This window comes from Physella acuta, unplaced genomic scaffold (assembly GCF_028476545.2).
Source record: "Physella acuta isolate Inbredline_101_S28 unplaced genomic scaffold, ASM2847654v3 ptg000579l, whole genome shotgun sequence".
In the NCBI taxonomy this organism is placed as follows: Eukaryota; Metazoa; Mollusca; class Gastropoda; family Physidae; genus Physella; species Physella acuta.
In genome coordinates this window covers 331,134-349,566 of record NW_026732098.1, presented here as the reverse complement: position 1 = coordinate 349,566, position 18,433 = coordinate 331,134, and the positions used below count along the sequence as shown (strand labels likewise).

The 18,433-nt window shown below is 44.5% G+C and overlaps 1 protein-coding gene across 1 annotated transcript; it reads right to left on the bottom strand.

Moving 5' to 3' along the window:
* Nucleotides 1-2,188: 2,188 nt before the first annotated feature.
* Nucleotides 2,189-13,197, bottom strand: LOC131947009 (mucin-2-like). Its single transcript, XM_059308091.1, has 4 exons — nt 13,160-13,197; nt 6,920-9,916; nt 2,980-2,983; nt 2,189-2,194 (listed from the first exon to the last, which is right to left on the bottom strand). Exons 1-4 carry the CDS (start codon nt 13,195-13,197, stop codon nt 2,189-2,191), a joined length of 3,045 nt encoding a protein of 1,014 aa, XP_059164074.1.
* Between the last annotated feature and the right edge of the window lie 5,236 nt (nt 13,198-18,433).

The following is an 18,433-nucleotide window of genomic DNA, read 5'->3' as shown; positions in this document are numbered from 1 at the left end:
GGTTGTTGTTGTAGGCGTGGTAGTTGTAGCAGGCGTGGTAGTTGTTGTGGGTGTGGTAGTTGTTGTAGGTGTGGTAGTTGTAGTAGGCGTGGTAGTTGTAGAAGGTGTGGTAGTTATTGTAGGCGTGGTAGTTGTAGAAGGTGTTGTAGTTGTTGTAGGTGTGGTAGTTATTGTAGTCGTGGTAGTTGTTGTAGGTGTGGTAGTTGTTGTAGGCGTGGTAGTTGTAGTAGGCGTGGTAGTTGTTGTAGGTGTGGTAGTTGTTGTAGGCGTGGTAGTTGTAGTAGGCGTGGTAGTTGTAGAATGTGTGGTAGTTGTTGTAGGCGTGGTAGTTGTTGTGGGTGTGGTAGTTGTAGTAGGCGTGGTAGTTGTTGTAGGTTTGGTAGTTGTTGTAGGCGTGGTAGTTGTTGTAGGCGTGGTAGTTGTTGTAGGCGTGGTAGTTGTAGTAGGCGTGGTAGTTGTTGTAGGTGTGGTTGTTGTTGTAGGCGTGGTAGTTGTAGTAGGCGTGGTAGTTGTAGAAGGTGTGGTAGTTGTTGTAGGTGTGGTAGTTGTTGTAGGTGTGGTAGTTGTTGTAGGCGTGGTTGTTGTATTAGGCGTGGTAGTTGTTGTGGGTGTGGTAGTTGTAGTAGGCGTGGTAGTTGTTGTAGATGTGGTAGTTGTTGTAGGCGTGGTAGTGGTTGTAGGCGTGGTAGTTGTTGAGGGTGTTGTAGTTGTTGTAGGTGTGGTAGTTGTTGTAGGTTTTGTAGTTGGTGTAGAACTAGTAGTTGTTGTAGGTGTGGTAGTTGTTGTAGGCGCGGTTGTTGTATTAGGCGTGGTAGTTGTTGTGGGTGTGGTAGTTGTAGTAGGCGTGGTAGTTGTTGTAGATGTGGTAGTTGTAGTAGGCGTGGTAGTTGTAGTAGGCGTGGTAGTTGTTGTGGGTGTGGTAGTTGTAGTAGGCGTGGTAGTTGTTGTAGGTGTGGTAGTTGTAGTAGGCGTGGTAGTTGTTGCGGGTGTGGTAGTTGTAGTAGGCATGGTAGTTGTTGTAGGTATGGTAGTTGTTGTAGGCGTGTTAGTTGTTGTAGGCGTGGTAGTTGTTGAGGGTGTTGTAGTTGTTGTAGGTGTGGTAGTTGATTTAGGTGTGGTAGTTGTTGTAAGTTTTGTAGTTGTTGTAGAACTAGTAGTTGTTGTAGGTGTGGTAGTTGTTGTTAGTAATGTAGCTGTTGAAGGTTTGGTAGTTGTTGTAGGTGTGGTAGTTGTTGTAGGTGTGGTTGTTGTTGTAGGCGTGTTAGTTGTAGTAGGCGTGGTAGTTGTTGTGGGTGTGGTAGTTGTTGTAGGTGTGGTAGTTGTAGTAGGCTTGTTAGTTGTAGAAGGTGTAGTAGTTGTTGTAGGTGTGGTAGTTGTTGTAGGTGTGGTAGTTGATGTAGGCGTGGTTGTTGTATTAGGCGTGGTGGTTGTTGTGGGTGTGGTAGTTGTAGTAGGCGTGGTAGTTGTTGTTAGTAATGTAGCTGTTGAAGGTTTGGTAGTTGTTGTAGGTGTGGTAGTTGTTGTAGGTGTGGTTGTTGTTGTAGGCGTGGTAGTTGTAGTAGGCGTGGTAGTTGTTGTGGGTGTGGTAGTTGTAGTAGGCGTGGTAGTTGTTGTGGGTGTGGTAGTTGTAGTAGGCGTGGTAGTTGTTGTAGGTGTGGTAGTTGTTGTTAGTAATGTAGCTGTTGAAGGTTTGGTAGTTGTTGTAGGTGTGGTAGTTGTTGTAGGTGTGGTTGTTGTTGTAGGCGTAGTAGTTGTTGTAGGCGTGGTAGTTGTTGTGGGTGTGGTAGTTGTTGTAGGTGTGGTAGTTGTTGTAGGCGTTGTAGTTGTATTGGGCGTGGTAGTTGTTGTGGGTGTGGTAGTTGTAGTAGGCATGGTAGTTGTTGTAGGTGTGGTAGCTGTTGTGAGCGGTGTAGTTGTAGCAGTCGTGGTAGTTGTTGTGGGTGTTGTAGTTGTTGTAGGTGTGGTGGTTGTTGTAGGTGTTGTAGTTGTTGTAGGTGTAGTAGTTGTTGCAGACGTAGTAGTTGTTGTAGGTGTGGTAGTTGTTGTTAGTAATGTAGCTGTTGAAGGTGTTGTAGTTGTTGTAGGTGAGGTAGTTGTTGTGGGTGTGGTAGTTGGAGAAGGTGTGGTAGTTGTTGCATGTGTTGTAGTTGTTGTAGGTGTGGTAGTTGTTAAAGGTGTGGTAATAGTTTTAGGCCTGGTAGTTGTAGTAGGCGTGGTAGTTGTTGTGGGTTTTGTAGTTGTTGTATGTATGGTAGTTGCTGTAGGTATTGTAGTTGTTGTAGAGGTAGTAGTTGTTGTAGGTGTGGTAGTTGTTGTAGACGTAATAGTTGTTGTAGGTGTGGTAGTTGTTGTTAGTAATGTAGCTGTTGTAGGTTCGGTAATTTTTGTAGGTGTGGTAGTTGTTGTAGGTGTGGTAGTTGTTGTAGGCGTGGTAGTTGTATTAGGCGTGGTAGTTGTTGTGGGTGTGGTAGTTGTAGTAGGCGTGGTAGTTGTTGTAGGTGTAGTAGTTCTTGTAGGCGTGGTAGTTGTCGTAGGCGTGGTAGTTGTTGTAGGAGTGGTAGTTGTAAACGTAGTAGTTGTTGTAGGTGTGGTAGTTGTTGTTAGTAATGTAGCCGTTGAAGGTGTGGTAGTTGTTGTAGGTGTGGTAGTTGTTGTGAGTGTTGTAGTTGTAGAAGGTGTGGTAGTTGTTGTAGGTGTGGTAGTTGTTGTAGGCGTGGTTGTTGTTGTAGGTGTAGTAGTTGTTGTAGGTGTGGTAGTTGTTATAGGAGTGGTAGTTGTATTAGGCGTATTTGTTGTTGTAGGTGCGGTAGTTGTTGTAGGCGTGGTAGTTGTAGTAGGCGTGGTTGTTGTTGTAGGTGATGTAGTTGTAGTCGGTGTGGTAGTTGTTGTAGGTGTAGTGGATGTTGTATGTGTGGTAGTTGTTGTAGGCGTGGAGGTTGTTGTAGGCTTGGTAGTTGTAGTAGGCGTAGTAGTTGTTGCAGGTCTGGTAGTTGTTGTAGACGTAATAGTTGTTGTAGGTGTGGTAGTTGTTGTTAGTAATGTAGCTGTTGAAGGTGTGGTAGTTATTGTAGGTGTGGTAGTTGTTGTGGGTGTGGTAGTTGTAGAAGGTGTGGTAGTTGTTGTAGGTGTGGTAGTTGTTGTAGGCTTGGTTGTTGTATTAGGCGTGGTAGTCATAGTAGGCGTGGTAGTTGTTGTAGGTGTTGTAGTTGTTGTAGGTGTGGTAGTTGTTGTAGGCGTGGAAGGTGTAGTAGCCGTAGTAGTTGATGTAGGCGTGGTAGTTGTTGTGGGTATTGTAGTTGTTGTAGGTATGGTTATTGTTGAAGGTGTGGTAGTTGTTGTAGGCGTGGTAGTTGTAGTAGGCGTGGTAGTTGTTGTAAGTGTGGTAGTTGTTGTAGGTGTGGTAGTTTTACTAGGCGTGGTAGTTGTTGTAGGTGTTGTAGTTGTTGTAGGTGTGGTGGTTGTTGCAGGTGTTGTAGTTGTTGTGGGTTTTATAGTTGTTGTTAGTAATGTAGCTGTTGAAGGTGTGGTAGTTGTTGTGGGTGTGGTAGTTGTTGTAGGCGTGGTTGTTGTATTAGGCGTGGTAGTTGTTGTGGGTGTGGTAGTTGTAGTAGGCGTGGAAGTTGTTGTATGTGTGGTGGTTGTTGTAGGTGTTGTAGTTGTTGTAGGTGTAGCAGTTTTTGTAGGTGTGTTAGTTGTTGTAGGTGTGGTAGTTGTTGTAGGTGTGGCAATAGTTGTAGGCGTGGTAGTTGTAGTAGGCGTGGTAGTTGTTGTGGGTTTTGTAGTTGTTGTAGGTGTGGTAGTTGCTGTAGATATTGTAGTTGTTGTAGACGTAGTAGTTGTTGTAGGTGTAGTTGTTGTAGAAGTAATAGTTGTTGTAGGAGTGGTAGTTGTTGTTAGTAATGTAACTGTTGTAGGTTCGGTAATTTTTGTAGGTGTGGTAGTTGTTGTAGGCGTTGTAGTTGTATTAGGCGTGGTAGTTGTTGTGGGTGTGGTAGTTGTAGAAGGCATGGTAGTTGTTGTAGGTGTGGTAGCTGTTGTGAGCGTGGTAGTTGTAGCAGGCGTGGTAGTTGTTGTGGGTGTTGTAGTTGTTGTATGTGTGGTGGTTGTTGTAGGTGTTGTAGTTGTTGTAGGTGTGGTAGTTGTTGTTAGTAATGTAGCTGTTGAAGGTGTGGTAGTTGTTGTAGGTGTGGTAGTTGTTGTGGGTGTGGTAGTTGTAGAAGGTGTGGTAGTTGTTGTAGGTGTGGTAGTTGTTGTAGGTGTGGTAGTTGTTGTAGATGTGGTTGTTGTTGTAGGCGTGGTAGTTGTAGTAGGTGTGGTAGTTGTAGTTGTTGTAGGTGTGGTAGTTGTTGTAGGTTTTGTAGTTGTTGTAGAACTAGTAGTTGTTGTAGGTGTGGTAGTTGTTGTAGACGTAGTAGTTAATGTAGGTTTGGTAGTTGTTGTTAGTAATGTAGCTGTTGAAGGTTTGGTAGTTGTTGTAGGTGTGGTAGCTGTTGTAGGTGTGGTAGTTGTTGTAGGCATGGTAGTTGTAGTAGGCGTGGTAGTTGTAGAAGGTGTAGTAGTTGTTGTAGGTGTGGTAGTTGTTGTAGGCGTGGTTGTTGTATTAGGCGTGGTAGTTGTTGTGGGTGTGGTAGTTGTAGTAGGCGTGGTAGTTGTTGTAGGTGTTGTAGTTGTTGTAGGCGTGGTAGTTGTTGTATGCGTGGTAGTTGTTGAGGGAGTTGTAGTTGTTGTAGGTGTGGTAGTTATTGTAGGTTTTGTAGTTGTTGTAGAACTAGTAGTTGTTGTAGGTGTGGTAGTTGTTGTTAGTAATGTAGCTGTTGAAGGTTTGGTAGTTGTTGTAGGTGTGGTAGTTGTTGTAGGTGTGGTTGTTGTTGTAGGCGTGGTAGTTGTTGTGGGTGTGGTAGTTGTTGTAGGCGAGGTAGTTGTAGTAGGCGTGGTAGTTGTAGAAGGTGTAGTAGTTGTTGTAGGTGTGGTAGTTGTTGTAGGTGTGGTAGTTGTTGTAGGCGTGGTTGTTGTATTAGGCGTGGTAGTTGTTGTGGGTGTGGTAGTTGTAGTAGGCGTGGTAGTTGTTGTTAGTAATGTAGCTGTTGAAGGTTTGGTAGTTGTTGTAGGTGTGGTAGTTGTTGTAGGTATGGTTGTTGTTGTAGGCGTGGTAGTTGTAGTAGGCGTGGTAGTTGTTGTGGGTGTGGTAGTTGTTGTAGGTGTGGTAGTTGTAGTTGGCGTAGTAGTTGTAGAAGGTGCAGTAGTTGTTGTAGGTGTGGTAGTTGTTGTAGGCATGGTAGTTTTAGTAGGCGTGGTAGTAGTTGTAGGTGTGGTAGTTGTTGTAGGCGTGGTAGTTGTAGTAGGCGTGGTAGTTGTAGAAGGTGTGGTAGTTGTTGTAGGTGTGGTAGTTGTTGTAGGTGTGGTAGTTGTTGTAGGCGTGGTTGTTGTATTAGGCGTGGTAGTTGTTGTGGGTGTGGTAGTTGTAATAGACGTGGTAGTTGTTGTAGATGTGGTAGTTGTTGTAGGCGTGGTAGTGGTTGAAGGCGTGGTAGTTGTTGAGGGTGTTGTAGTTGTTGTAGGTGTGGTAGTTGTTGTAGGTTTTGTAGTTGGTGTAGAACTAGTAGTTGTTGTAGGTGTGGTAGTTGTTGTAGACGTAGTAGTTGTTGTAGGTGTGGTAGTTGTTGTTAGTAATGTAGCTGTTGAAGGTTTGGTAGTTGTTGTAGGTGTGGTAGTTGTTGTAGGTGTGGTTCTTGTTGTAGGCGTGGTAGTTGTAGTAGGCGTGGTAGTTGTTGTGGGTGTGGTAGTTGTAGTAGGCGTGGTAGTTGTTGTAGGTGTGGTAGTTGTATTAGGCGTGGTAGTTGTTGTGGGTGTGGTAGTTGTAGTAGGCGTGGTAGTTGTTGCGGGTGTGGTAGTTGTAGTAGGCATGGTAGGTGTTGTAGGTGTGGTAGGTGTTGTAAGTTTTGTAGTTGTTGTAGAATTAGTAGTTGTTGTAGGTGTGATAGCTGTTGTAGGTGTGGTAGTTGTTGTAGGCATGGTAGTTGTTGTAGGTGTGGAAGTTGTTGTGGGTGTGGTAGTTGTTGTAGGCGTGGTAGTTGTTGTAGGTGTGGTAGTTGTTGTAGGCATGGTAGTTGTAGTAGGCGTGGTAGTTGTTGTAGGTGTGGTAGTTGTTGTAGGCGTGGTAGTTGTAGTAGGCGTGGTAGTTGGAGAAGGTGTGGTAGTTGTTGTAGGTTTGGTAGTTGTTGTAGGTGTGGTAGTTGTTGTAGGCGTGGTTGTTGTATTAGGCGTGGTAGTTGTTGTGGGTGTGGTAGTTGTAATAGACGTGGTAGTTGTTGTAGATGTGGTAGTTGTTGTAGGCGTGGTAGTGGTTGAAGGCGTGGTAGTTGTTGAGGGTGTTGTAGTTGTTGTAGGTGTGGTAGTTGTTGTAGGTTTTGTAGTTGGTGTAGAACTAGTAGTTGTTGTAGGTGTGGTAGTTGTTGTAGACGTAGTAGTTGTTGTAGGTGTGGTAGTTGTTGTTAGTAATGTAGCTGTTGAAGGTTTGGTAGTTGTTGTAGGTGTGGTAGTTGTTGTAGGTGTGGTTGTTGTTGTAGGCGTGGTAGTTGTAGTAGGCGTGGTAGTTGTTGTGGGTGTGGTAGTTGTAGTAGGCGTGGTAGTTGTTGTAGGTGTGGTAGTTGTATTAGGCGTGGTAGTTGTTGTGGGTGTGGTAGTTGTAGTAGGCGTGGTAGTTGTTGCGGGTGTGGTAGTTGTAGTAGGCATGGTAGGTGTTGTAGGTGTGGTAGGTGTTGTAAAATTTGTAGTTGTTGTAGAATTAGTAGTTGTTGTAGGTGTGGTAGTTGTTGTTAGTAATGTAGCTGTTGAAGGTTTGGTAGTTGTTGTAGGTGTGGTAGTTGTTGTAGGTGTGGTAGTTGTTGTAAGTTTTGTAGTTGTTGTAGAATTAGTAGTTGTTGTAGGTGTGGTAGTTGTTGTTAGTAATGTAGCTGTTGAAGGTTTGGTAGTTGTTGTAGGTGTGGTAGTTGTTGTAGGTGTGGTTGTTGTTGTAGGCGTGGTAGTTGTAGTAGGCGTGGTAGTTGTTGTGGGTGTGGTAGCTGTTGTAGGTGTGGTAGTTGTAGTAGGCGTGGTAGTTGTAGAAGGTGTAGTAGTTGTTGTAGGTGTGGTAGTTGTTGATGGTGTGATAGTTGTTGTAGGCGTGGTTGTTGTATTAGGCGTGGTAGTTGTTTTGGGTGTGGTAGTTGTAGTAGGCGTGGTAGTTGTTGTAGGTGTGGTAGTTGTTGTAGGCGTGGTAGTTGTTGCGGGTGTGGTAGTTGTAGTAGGCGTGGTAGTTGTTGTAGGTGTGGTAGTTGTTGTAGGCGTGGTAGTTGTTGTATGCGTGGTAGTTGTTGAGGGAGTTGTAGTTGTTGTAGGTGTGGTAGTTATTGTAGGTTTTGTAGTTGTTGTAGAACTAGTAGTTGTTGTAGGTGTGGTAGTTGTTGTTAGTAATGTAGCTGTTGAAGGTTTGGTAGTTGTTGTAGGTGTGGTAGTTGTTGTAGGTATGGTTGTTGTTGTAGGCGTGGTAGTTGTAGTAGGCGTGGTAGTTGTTGTGGGTGTGGTAGTTGTTGTAGGTGTGGTAGTTGTAGTTGGCGTAGTAGTTGTAGAAGGTGCAGTAGTTGTTGTAGGTTTGGTAGTTGTCGTAGGCGTGGTAGTTGTTGTAGGTGTGGTAGTTTTTGTAGGCATGGTAGTTGTAGTAGGCGTGGTAGTTGTTGTAGGTGTGGTTGTTGTTGTAGGCGTGGTAGTTGTAGTAGGCGTGGTAGTTGTTGAAGGTGTGGTAGTTGTTGTAGGTGTGGTAGTTGTTGTAGGTGTGGTAGTTGTTGTAGGCGCGGTTGTTGTATTAGGCGTGGTAGTTGTTGTGGGTGTGGTAGTTGTAGTAGGCGTGGTAGTTGTTGTAGATGTGGTAGTTGTTGTAGGCGTGGTAGTGGTTGTAGGCGTGGTAGTTGTTGAGGGTGTTGTAAATGTTGTAGGTGTGGTAGTTGTTGTAGGTTTTGTAGTTGGTGTAGAACTAGTAGTTGTTGTAGGTGTGGTAGTTGTTGTAGACGTAGTAGTTGTTGTAGGTTTGGTAGTTGTTGTTAGTAATGTAGCTGTTGAAGGTTTGATAGTTGTTGTAGGTGTGGTAGTTGTTGTAGGTGTGGTTGTTGTTGTGGGTGTGGTAGTTGTAGTAGGCGTGGTAGTTGTAGTAGGCGTGGTAGTTGTTGTGGGTGTGGTAGTTGTTGCGGGTGTGGTAGTTGTAGTAGGCATGGTAGTTGTTGTAGGTGTGGTAGTTGTTGTAGGCGTGTTAGTTGTTGTAGGCGTGGTAGTTGTTGAGAGTGTTGTAGTTGTTGTAGGTGTGGTAGTTGTTGTAGGTGTGGTAGTTGTTGTAAGTTTTGTAGTTTTTGTAGAACTAGTAGTTGTTGGAGGTGTGGTAGTTGTTGTAAGTTTTGTAGTTGTTGTAGAATTAGTAGTTGTTGTAGGTGTGGTAGTTGTTGTTAGTAATGTAGCTGTTGAAGGTTTGGTAGTTGTTGTAGGTGTGGTAGTTGTTGTAGGTGTGGTTGTTGTTGTAGGCGTGGTAGTTGTAGTAGGCGTGGTAGTTGTTGTGGGTGTGGTAGCTGTTGTAGGTGTGGTAGTTGTAGTAGGCGTGGTAGTTGTAGAAGGTGTAGTAGTTGTTGTAGGTGTGGTAGTTGTTGATGGTGTGATAGTTGTTGTAGGCGTGGTTGTTGTATTAGGCGTGGTAGTTGTTTTGGGTGTGGTAGTTGTAGTAGGCGTGGTAGTTGTTGTAGGTGTGGTAGTTGTTGTAGGCGTGGTAGTTGTTGCGGGTGTGGTAGTTGTAGTAGGCGTGGTAGTTGTTGTAGGTGTGGTAGTTGTTGTAGGCGTGGTAGTTGTTGTATGCGTGGTAGTTGTTGAGGGAGTTGTAGTTGTTGTAGGTGTGGTAGTTATTGTAGGTTTTGTAGTTGTTGTAGAACTAGTAGTTGTTGTAGGTGTGGTAGTTGTTGTTAGTAATGTAGCTGTTGAAGGTTTGGTAGTTGTTGTAGGTGTGGTAGTTGTTGTAGGTATGGTTGTTGTTGTAGGCGTGGTAGTTGTAGTAGGCGTGGTAGTTGTTGTGGGTGTGGTAGTTGTTGTAGGTGTGGTAGTTGTAGTTGGCGTAGTAGTTGTAGAAGGTGCAGTAGTTGTTGTAGGTTTGGTAGTTGTTGTAGGCGTGGTAGTTGTTGTAGGTGTGGTACTTTTTGTAGGCATGGTAGTTGTAGTAGGCGTGGTAGTTGTTGTAGGTGTGGTTGTTGTTGTAGGCGTGGTAGTTGTAGTAGGCGTGGTAGTTGTAGAAGGTGTGGTAGTTGTTGTAGGTGTGGTAGTTGTTGTAGGTGTGGTAGTTGTTGTAGGCGCGGTTGTTGTATTAGGCGTGGTAGTTGTTGTGGGTGTGGTAGTTGTAGTAGGCGTGGTAGTTGTTGTAGATGTGGTAGTTGTTGTAGGCGTGGTAGTGGTTGTAGGCGTGGTAGTTGTTGAGGGTGTTGTAAATGTTGTAGGTGTGGTAGTTGTTGTAGGTTTTGTAGTTGGTGTAGAACTAGTAGTTGTTGTAGGTGTGGTAGTTGTTGTAGACGTAGTAGTTGTTGTAGGTTTGGTAGTTGTTGTTAGTAATGTAGCTGTTGAAGGTTTGATAGTTGTTGTAGGTGTGGTAGTTGTTGTAGGTGTGGTTGTTGTTGTGGGTGTGGTAGTTGTAGTAGGCGTGGTAGTTGTAGTAGGCGTGGTAGTTGTTGTGGGTGTGGTAGTTGTTGCGGGTGTGGTAGTTGTAGTAGGCATGGTAGTTGTTGTAGGTGTGGTAGTTGTTGTAGGCGTGTTAGTTGTTGTAGGCGTGGTAGTTGTTGAGAGTGTTGTAGTTGTTGTAGGTGTGGTAGTTGTTGTAGGTGTGGTAGTTGTTGTAAGTTTTGTAGTTTTTGTAGAACTAGTAGTTGTTGGAGGTGTGGTAGTTTTTGTAAGTTTTGTAGTTGTTGTAGAATTAGTAGTTGTTGTAGGTGTGGTAGTTGTTGTTAGTAATGTAGCTGTTGAAGGTTTGGTAGTTGTTGTAGGTGTGGTAGTTGTTGTAGGTGTGGTTGTTGTTGTATGCGTGTTAGTTGTATTAGGCGTGGTAGTTGTTGTGGGTGTGGTAGTTGTTGTAGGCGTGGTAGTTGTAGTAGGCTTGGTAGTTGTAGAAGGTGTAGTAGTTGTTGTAGGTGTGGTAGTTGTTGTAGGTGTTGTAGTTGATGTAGGCGTGGTTGTTGTATTAGGCGTGGTAGTTGTTGTGGGTGTGGTAGTTGTAGTAGGCGTGGTAGTTGTTGTAGGTGTGGTAGTTGTTGTTAGTAATGTAGCTGTTGAAGGTTTGGTAGTTGTTGTAGGTGTGGTAGTTGTTGTAGGTGTGGTTGTTGTTGTCGGCGTGGTAGTTGTAGTAGGCGTGGTAGTTGTTGTGGGTGTGGTAGTTGTTGTAGGTGTGGTAGTTGTAGTAGGCGTGGTAGTTGTAGAAGGTGTGGTAGTTGTTGTAGGTGTGGTAGTTGTAGAAGGTGTTGTAGTTGTTGTAGGTGTGGTAGTTATTGTAGGCGTGGTAGTTGTTGTAGGTGTGGTAGTTGTTGTAGGCGTGGTAGTTGTAGTAGGCGTGGTAGTTGTTGTAGGTGTGGTAGTTGTTGTAGGCGTGGTAGTTGTAGTAGGCGTGGTAGTTGTAGAAGGTGTGGTAGTTGTTGTAGGCGTGGTAGTTGTTGTGGGTGTGGTAGTTGTAGTAGGCGTGGTAGTTGTTGTAGGTTTGGTAGTTGTTGTAGGCGTGGTAGTTGTTGTAGGCGTGGTAGTTGTTGTAGGTGTGGTAGTTGTTGTAGGCATGGTAGTTGTAGTAGGCGTGGTAGTTGTTGTAGGTGTGGTTGTTGTTGTAGGCGTGGTAGTTGTAGTAGGCGTGGTAGTTGTAGAAGGTGTGGTAGTTGTTGTAGGTGTGGTAGTTGTTGTAGGTGTGGTAGTTGTTGTAGGCGCGGTTGTTGTATTAGGCGTGGTAGTTGTTGTGGGTGTGGTAGTTGTAGTAGGCGTGGTAGTTGTTGTAGATGTGGTAGTTGTTGTAGGCGTGGTAGTGGTTGTAGGCGTGGTAGTTGTTGAGGGTGTTGTAGTTGTTGTAGGTGTGGTAGTTGTTGTAGGTTTTGTAGTTGGTGTAGAACTAGTAGTTGTTGTAGGTGTGGTAGTTGTTGTAGGCGCGGTTGTTGTATTAGGCGTGGTAGTTGTTGTGGGTGTGGTAGTTGTAGTAGGCGTGGTAGTTGTTGTAGATGTGGTAGTTGTAGTAGGCGTGGTAGTTGTAGTAGGCGTGGTAGTTGTTGTGTGTGTGGTAGTTGTAGTAGGCGTGGTAGTTTTTGTAGGTGTGGTAGTTGTATTAGGCGTGGTAGTAGTTGTGGGTGTGGTAGTTGTAATAGGCGTGGTAGTTGTTGCGGGTGTGGTAGTTGTAGTAGGCATGGTAGTTGTTGTAGGTATGGTAGTTGTTGTAGGCGTGTTAGTTGTTGTAGGCGTGGTAGTTGTTGAGGGTGTTGTAGTTGTTGTAGGTGTGGTAGTTGTTGTAGGTGTGGTAGTTGTTGTAAGTTTTGTAGTTGTTGTAGAACTAGTAGTTGTTGTAGGTGTGGTAGTTGTTGTTAGTAATGTAGCTGTTGAAGGTTTGGTAGTTGTTGTAGGTGTGGTAGTTGTTGTAGGTGTGGTTGTTGTTGTAGGCGTGTTAGTTGTAGTAGGCGTGGTAGTTGTTGTGGGTGTGGTAGTTGTTGTAGGTGTGGTAGTTGTAGTAGGCGTGGTAGTTGTTGTAGGTGTGGTAGTTGTTGTAGGCGTGGTAGTTGTTGTATGCGTGGTAGTTGTTGAGGGAGTTGTAGTTGTTGTAGGTGTGGTAGTTATTGTAGGTTTTGTAGTTGTTGTAGAACTAGTAGTTGTTGTAGGTGTGGTAGTTGTTGTTAGTAATGTAGCTGTTGAAGGTTTGGTAGTTGTTGTAGGTGTGGTAGTTGTTGTAGGTATGGTTGTTCTTGTAGGCGTGGTAGTTGTAGTAGGCGTGGTAGTTGTTGTGGGTGTGGTAGTTGTTGTAGGTGTGGTAGTTGTAGTTGGCGTAGTAGTTGTAGAAGGTGCAGTAGTTGTTGTAGGTGTGGTAGGTGTTGTAGGCGTGGTTGTTGTATTAGGCTTGGTAGTTGTTGTGGGTGTGGTAGTTGTAGTAGGCGTGGTAGTTGTTGTAGGTTTGGTAGTTGTTGTAGGCGTGGTAGTTGTTGTAGGTGTGGTAGTTGTTGTAGGCATGGTAGTTGTAGTAGGCGTGGTAGTTGTTGTAGGTGTGGTTGTTGTTGTAGGCGTGGTAGTTGTAGTAGGCGTGGTAGTTGTTGTAGGCGCGGTTGTTGTATTAGGCGTGGTAGTTGTTGTGGGTGTGGTAGTTGAAGTAGGCGTGGTAGTTGTTGTAGGTTTTGTAGTTGGTGTAGAAGGTGCAGTAGTTGTTGTAGGTGTGGTAGGTGTTGTAGGCGTGGTTGTTGTATTAGGCGTGGTAGTTGTTGTGGGTGTGGTAGTTGTAGTAGGCGTGGTAGTTGTTGTAGGTTTGGTAGTTGTTGTAGGCGTGGTAGTTGTTGTAGGTGTGGTAGTTGTTGTAGGCATGGTAGTTGTAGTAGGCGTGGTAGTTGTTGTAGGTGTGGTTGTTGTTGTAGGCGTGGTAGTTGTAGTAGGCGTGGTAGTTGTAGAAGGTGTGGTAGTTGTTGTAGGTGTGGTAGTTGTATTAGGCGTGGTAGTTGTTGTGGGTGTGGTAGTTGTAGTAGGCGTGGTAGTTGTTGTAGATGTGGTAGTTGTTGAAGGCGTGGTAGTGGTTGTAGGCGAGGTAGTTGTTGAGGGTGTTGTAAATGTTGTAGGTGTGGTAGTTGTTGTAGGTTTTGTAGTTGGTGTAGAACTAGTAGTTGTTGTAGGTGTGGTAGTTGTTGTAGACGTAGTAGTTGTTGTAGGTTTGGTAGTTGTTGTTAGTAATGTAGCTGTTGAAGGTTTGATAGTTGTTGTAGGTGTGGTAGTTGTTGTAGGTGTGGTTGTTGTTGTGGGTGTGGTAGTTGTAGTAGGCGTGGTAGTTGTAGTAGGCGTGGTAGTTGTTGTGGGTGTGGTAGTTGTAGTAGGCGTGGTAGTTGTTGTAGGTGTGGTAGTTGTATTAGGCGTGGTAGTTGTTGTGGGTGTGGTAGTTGTAGTAGGCGTGATAGTTCTTGCGGGTGTGGTAGTTGTAGTAGGCATGGTAGTTGTTGTAGGTGTGGTAGTTGTTGTAGGCGTGTTAGTTGTTGTAGGCGTGGTAGTTGTTGAGGGTGTTGTAGTTGTTGTAGGTGTGGTAGTTGTTGTAGGTGTGGTAGTTGTTGTAAGTTTTGTAGTTTTTGTAGAACTAGTAGTTGTTGTAGGTGTGGTAGTTGTTGTTAGTAATGTAGCTGTTGAAGGTTTGGTAGTTGTTGTAGGTGTGGTAGTTGTTGTAGGTGTGGTTGTTGTTGTATGCGTGTTAGTTGTAGTAGGCGTGGTAGTTGTTGTGGGTGTGGTAGTTGTTGTAGGCGTGGTAGTTGTAGTAGGGTTGGTAGTTGTAGAAGGTGTAGTAGTTGTTGTAGGTGTGGTAGTTGTTTTAGGTGTGGTAGTTGATGTAGGCGTGGTTGTTGTATTAGGCGTGGTAGTTGTTGTGGGTGTGGTAGTTGTAGTAGGCGTGGTAGTTGTTGTAGGTGTGGTAGTTGTTGTTAGTAATGTAGCTGTTGAAGGTTTGGTAGTTGTTGTAGGTGTGGTAGTTGTTGTAGGTGTGGTTGTTGTTGTAGGCGTGGTAGTTGTAGCAGGCGTGGTAGTTGTTGTGGGTGTGGTAGTTGTTGTAGGTGTGGTAGTTGTAGTAGGCGTGGTAGTTGTAGAAGGTGTGGTAGTTATTGTAGGCGTGGTAGTTGTAGAAGGTGTTGTAGTTGTTGTAGGTGTGGTAGTTATTGTAGTCGTGGTAGTTGTTGTAGGTGTGGTAGTTGTTGTAGGCGTGGTAGTTGTAGTAGGCGTGGTAGTTGTTGTAGGTGTGGTAGTTGTTGTAGGCGTGGTAGTTGTAGTAGGCGTGGTAGTTGTAGAATGTGTGGTAGTTGTTGTAGGCGTGGTAGTTGTTGTGGGTGTGGTAGTTGTAGTAGGCGTGGTAGTTGTTGTAGGTTTGGTAGTTGTTGTAGGCGTGGTAGTTGTTGTAGGCGTGGTAGTTGTTGTAGGCGTGGTAGTTGTAGTAGGCGTGGTAGTTGTTGTAGGTGTGGTTGTTGTTGTAGGCGTGGTAGTTGTAGTAGGCGTGGTAGTTGTAGAAGGTGTGGTAGTTGTTGTAGGTGTGGTAGTTGTTGTAGGTGTGGTAGTTGTTGTAGGCGTGGTTGTTGTATTAGGCGTGGTAGTTGTTGTGGGTGTGGTAGTTGTAGTAGGCGTGGTAGTTGTTGTAGATGTGGTAGTTGTTGTAGGCGTGGTAGTGGTTGTAGGCGTGGTAGTTGTTGAGGGTGTTGTAGTTGTTGTAGGTGTGGTAGTTGTTGTAGGTTTTGTAGTTGGTGTAGAACTAGTAGTTGTTGTAGGTGTGGTAGTTGTTGTAGGCGCGGTTGTTGTATTAGGCGTGGTAGTTGTTGTGGGTGTGGTAGTTGTAGTAGGCGTGGTAGTTGTTGTAGATGTGGTAGTTGTAGTAGGCGTGGTAGTTGTAGTAGGCGTGGTAGTTGTTGTGGGTGTGGTAGTTGTAGTAGGCGTGGTAGTTGTTGTAGGTGTGGTAGTTGTAGTAGGCGTGGTAGTTGTTGCGGGTGTGGTAGTTGTAGTAGGCATGGTAGTTGTTGTAGGTATGGTAGTTGTTGTAGGCGTGTTAGTTGTTGTAGGCGTGGTAGTTGTTGAGGGTGTTGTAGTTGTTGTAGGTGTGGTAGTTGATTTAGGTGTGGTAGTTGTTGTAAGTTTTGTAGTTGTTGTAGAACTAGTAGTTGTTGTAGGTGTGGTAGTTGTTGTTAGTAATGTAGCTGTTGAAGGTTTGGTAGTTGTTGTAGGTGTGGTAGTTGTTGTAGGTGTGGTTGTTGTTGTAGGCGTGTTAGTTGTAGTAGGCGTGGTAGTTGTTGTGGGTGTGGTAGTTGTTGTAGGTGTGGTAGTTGTAGTAGGCTTGTTAGTTGTAGAAGGTGTAGTAGTTGTTGTAGGTGTGGTAGTTGTTGTAGGTGTGGTAGTTGATGTAGGCGTGGTTGTTGTATTAGGCGTGGTGGTTGTTGTGGGTGTGGTAGTTGTAGTAGGCGTGGTAGTTGTTGTTAGTAATGTAGCTGTTGAAGGTTTGGTAGTTGTTGTAGGTGTGGTAGTTGTTGTAGGTGTGGTTGTTGTTGTAGGCGTGGTAGTTGTAGTAGGCGTGGTAGTTGTTGTGGGTGTGGTAGTTGTAGTAGGCGTGGTAGTTGTTGTGGGTGTGGTAGTTGTAGTAGGCGTGGTAGTTGTTGTAGGTGTGGTAGTTGTTGTTAGTAATGTAGCTGTTGAAGGTTTGGTAGTTGTTGTAGGTGTGGTAGTTGTTGTAGGTGTGGTTGTTGTTGTAGGCGTAGTAGTTGTTGTAGGCGTGGTAGTTGTTGTGGGTGTGGTAGTTGTTGTAGGTGTGGTAGTTGTAGTAGGCGTGGTAGTTGTAGAAGGTGTGGTAGTTGTTGTAGGCGTGGTAGTTGTAGAAGGTGTTGTAGTTGTTGTAGGTGTGGTAGTTATTATAGGCGTGGTAGTTGTTGTAGGTGTAGTAGTTGTTGTAGGCGTGGTAGTTGTAGTAGGCGTGGAAGTTGTTGTAGGTGTGGTAGTTGTTGTAGGCGTGGTAGTTGTAGTAGGCGTGGTAGTTGTAGAAGGTGTGGTAGTTGTTTTAGGCGTGGTAGTTGTTGTGGGTGTGGTAGTTGTAGTAGGCGTGGTAGTTGTTGTAGGTTTGGTAGTTGTTGTAGGCGTGGTAGTTGTTGTAGGTGTGGTAGTTGTTGTAGGTGTGGTTGTTGTTGAGGGTGTTGTAGTTGTTGTAGGTGTGGGAGTTGTTGTAGGTTTTGTAGTTGGTGTAGAACTAGTAGTTGTTGTAGGTGTGGTAGTTGTTGTAGACGTAGTAGTTGTTGTAGGTTTGGTAGTTGTTGTTAGTAATGTAGCTGTTGAAGGTTTGATAGTTGTTGTAGGTGTGGTAGTTGTTGTAGGTGTGGTTGTTGTTGTGGGTGTGGTAGTTGTAGTAGGCGTGGTAGTTGTAGTAGGCGTGGTAGTTGTTGTGGGTGTGGTAGTTGTAGTAGGCGTGGTAGTTGTTGTAGGTGTGGTAGTTGTATTAGGCGTGGTACTTGTTGTGGGTGTGGTAGTTGTAGTAGGCGTGGTAGTTGTTGCGGGTGTGGTAGTTGTAGTAGGCATGGTAGTTGTTGTAGGTGTGGTAGTTGTTGTAGGCGTGTTAGTTGTTGTAGGCGTGGTAGTTGTTGAGGGTGTTGTAGTTGTTGTAGGTGTGGTAGTTGTTGTAGGTGTGGTAGTTGTTGTAAGTTTTGTTGTTGTTGTAGAACTAGTAGTTGTTGTAGGTGTGGTAGTTGTTGTTAGTAATGTAGCTGTTGAAGGTTTGGTAGTTGTTGTAGGTGTGGTAGTTGTTGTAGGCTTGGTAGTTGTAGAAGGTGTAGTAGTTGTTGTAGGTGTGGTAGTTGTTGTAGGTGTGGTAGTTGTTGTTAGTAATGTAGCTGTTGAAGGTTTGGTAGTTGTTGTAGGTGTGGTAGTTGTTGTAGGTGTGGTTGTTGTTGTAGGCGTGGTAGTTGTAGTAGGCGTGGTAGTTGTTGTAGGTGTGGTAGTTGTTGTAGGTGTGGTAGTTGTTGTAGGCGTAGTTGTTGTATTAGGCGTGGTAGTTGTTTTGGGTGTGGTAGTTGTAGTAGGCGTGGTAGTTGTTGTAGGTGTGGTAGTTGTTGTAGGCGTGGTAATTGTTGTAGGTGTGGTAGTTGTTGTAGGCGTGGTAGTTGTTGTAGGTGTGGTAGTTGTTGTAGGCGTGGTAGTTGTTGTAGGTGTGGTAGTTGTTGTAGGTGTGGTAGTTGTTGTAGGCGTGGTAGTTGTTGTAGGTGTGGTAGTTGTTGTAGGTGTGGTAGTTGTTGTAAGTTTTGTAGTTGTTGTAGAACTAGTAGTTGTTGTAGGTGTGGTAGTTGTTGTTAGTAATGTAGCTGTTGAAGGTTTGGTAGTTGTTGTAGGTGTGGTATTTGTTGTAGGTGTGGTTGTTGTTGTAGGCGTGTTAGTTGTAGTAGGCGTGGTAGTTGTTGTGGGTGTGGTAGTTGTTGTAGGTGTGGTAGTTGTTGTAGGTGTGGTTGTTGTTTTAGGCGTGTTAGTTGTAGTAGTCGTGGTAGTTGTTGTTGGTGTGGTAGTTGTTGTAGGCGTGGTAGTTGTTGTAGGCGTGGTAGTTGTTGTTGGTGTGGTAGTTGTTGTAGGTGTGGTAGTTGTAGTAGTCGTGGTAGTTGTTGTAGGTGTGGTAGTTGTTGTAGGCGTGGTAGTTGTAGTAGGCGTGGTAGTTGTAGAAGGTGTGGTAGTTGTTGTAGGTGTGGTAGTTGTTGTAGGTGTTGTAGTTGTTGTAGGCGTGGTTGTTGTATTAGGCGTGGTAGTTGTTGTGGGTGTGGTAGTTGTAGTAGGCGTGGTAGTTGTTGTAGGTGTGGTAGTTGTTGTAGGCGTGGTAGTTGTTGTAGAACTAGTTGTTTTTGTAGGTGTGGTAGTTGTTGTAGACGTAGTAGTTGTTGTAGGTTTGGTAGTTGTTGTAGGTGTTGTAGTTGTTGTAGACGTAGTAGTTGTTGTAGGTGTGGTAGTTGTTGTTAGTAATGTAGCTGTTGAAGGTGTGGTAGTTGTTGTGGGTGTGGTAGTTGTAGAAGGTGTGGTAGTTGTTGTAGGTGTGGTAGTTGTTGTAGGCCTGGTTGTTGTATTAGGCGTGGTAGTTAATGTGGGTGTAGTAGTTGTAGTAGGCGTGGTAGTTTTTGTAGGTGTGGTAGTTGTTGTAGGCGTGGTAGTTTTTGTAGGCGTGGTAGTTGTTGTGGGTGTTTTAGTTGTTGTAGGTTTGGTAGTTGTTGTAGGTTTTGTAGTTGTTGTAGACCTAGTAGTTGTTGTAGGTGTGGTAGTTGTTGTAGACGTAGTAGTTGTTGTTGGTAATGTAGCTGTTGAAGGTTTGGTAGTTGTTGTAGGTGTGGTAGTTGTTGTGGGTGTGGTAGTTAATGTAGTCGTGGTAGGTGTAGTAGGAGTGGTAGTTGTAGTAGGCGTGGTAGTTGTGGGTGTGGTAGTTGTTGTAGGTGTGGTAGTTGTTGTAGGTGTGGTAGTTGTTGTAGGTGTGGTAGTTGTAGTAGGCGTGGTAGTTGTTGTGGGTGTTGTAGTTGTTGTAGGTGTGGTAGTTGTTATTAGTAATGTAGCTGTTGAAGGTGTGGTAGTTGTTGTAGGTGTGGTAGTTGTTGTAGGTGTGGTAGTTGTTGTAGGTGTGGTAGTTGTAGTAGGCGTGGTAGTTGTTGTGGGTGTTGTAGTTGTTGTAGGTGTGGTAGTTGTCGTTAGTAAT

Coding starts and splice junctions, on each gene's coding strand:
- LOC131947009 (XM_059308091.1), bottom strand. CDS start 13,197: ATGCCTACTACAACTACCACACCCGCAAGAACTATCAC. Junction 9,917..13,159: donor ACACCCGCAAGAACTATCAC/GCCTACTACAAC, acceptor AACAACTACTAG/TTCTACAAAAACTACAAAAC.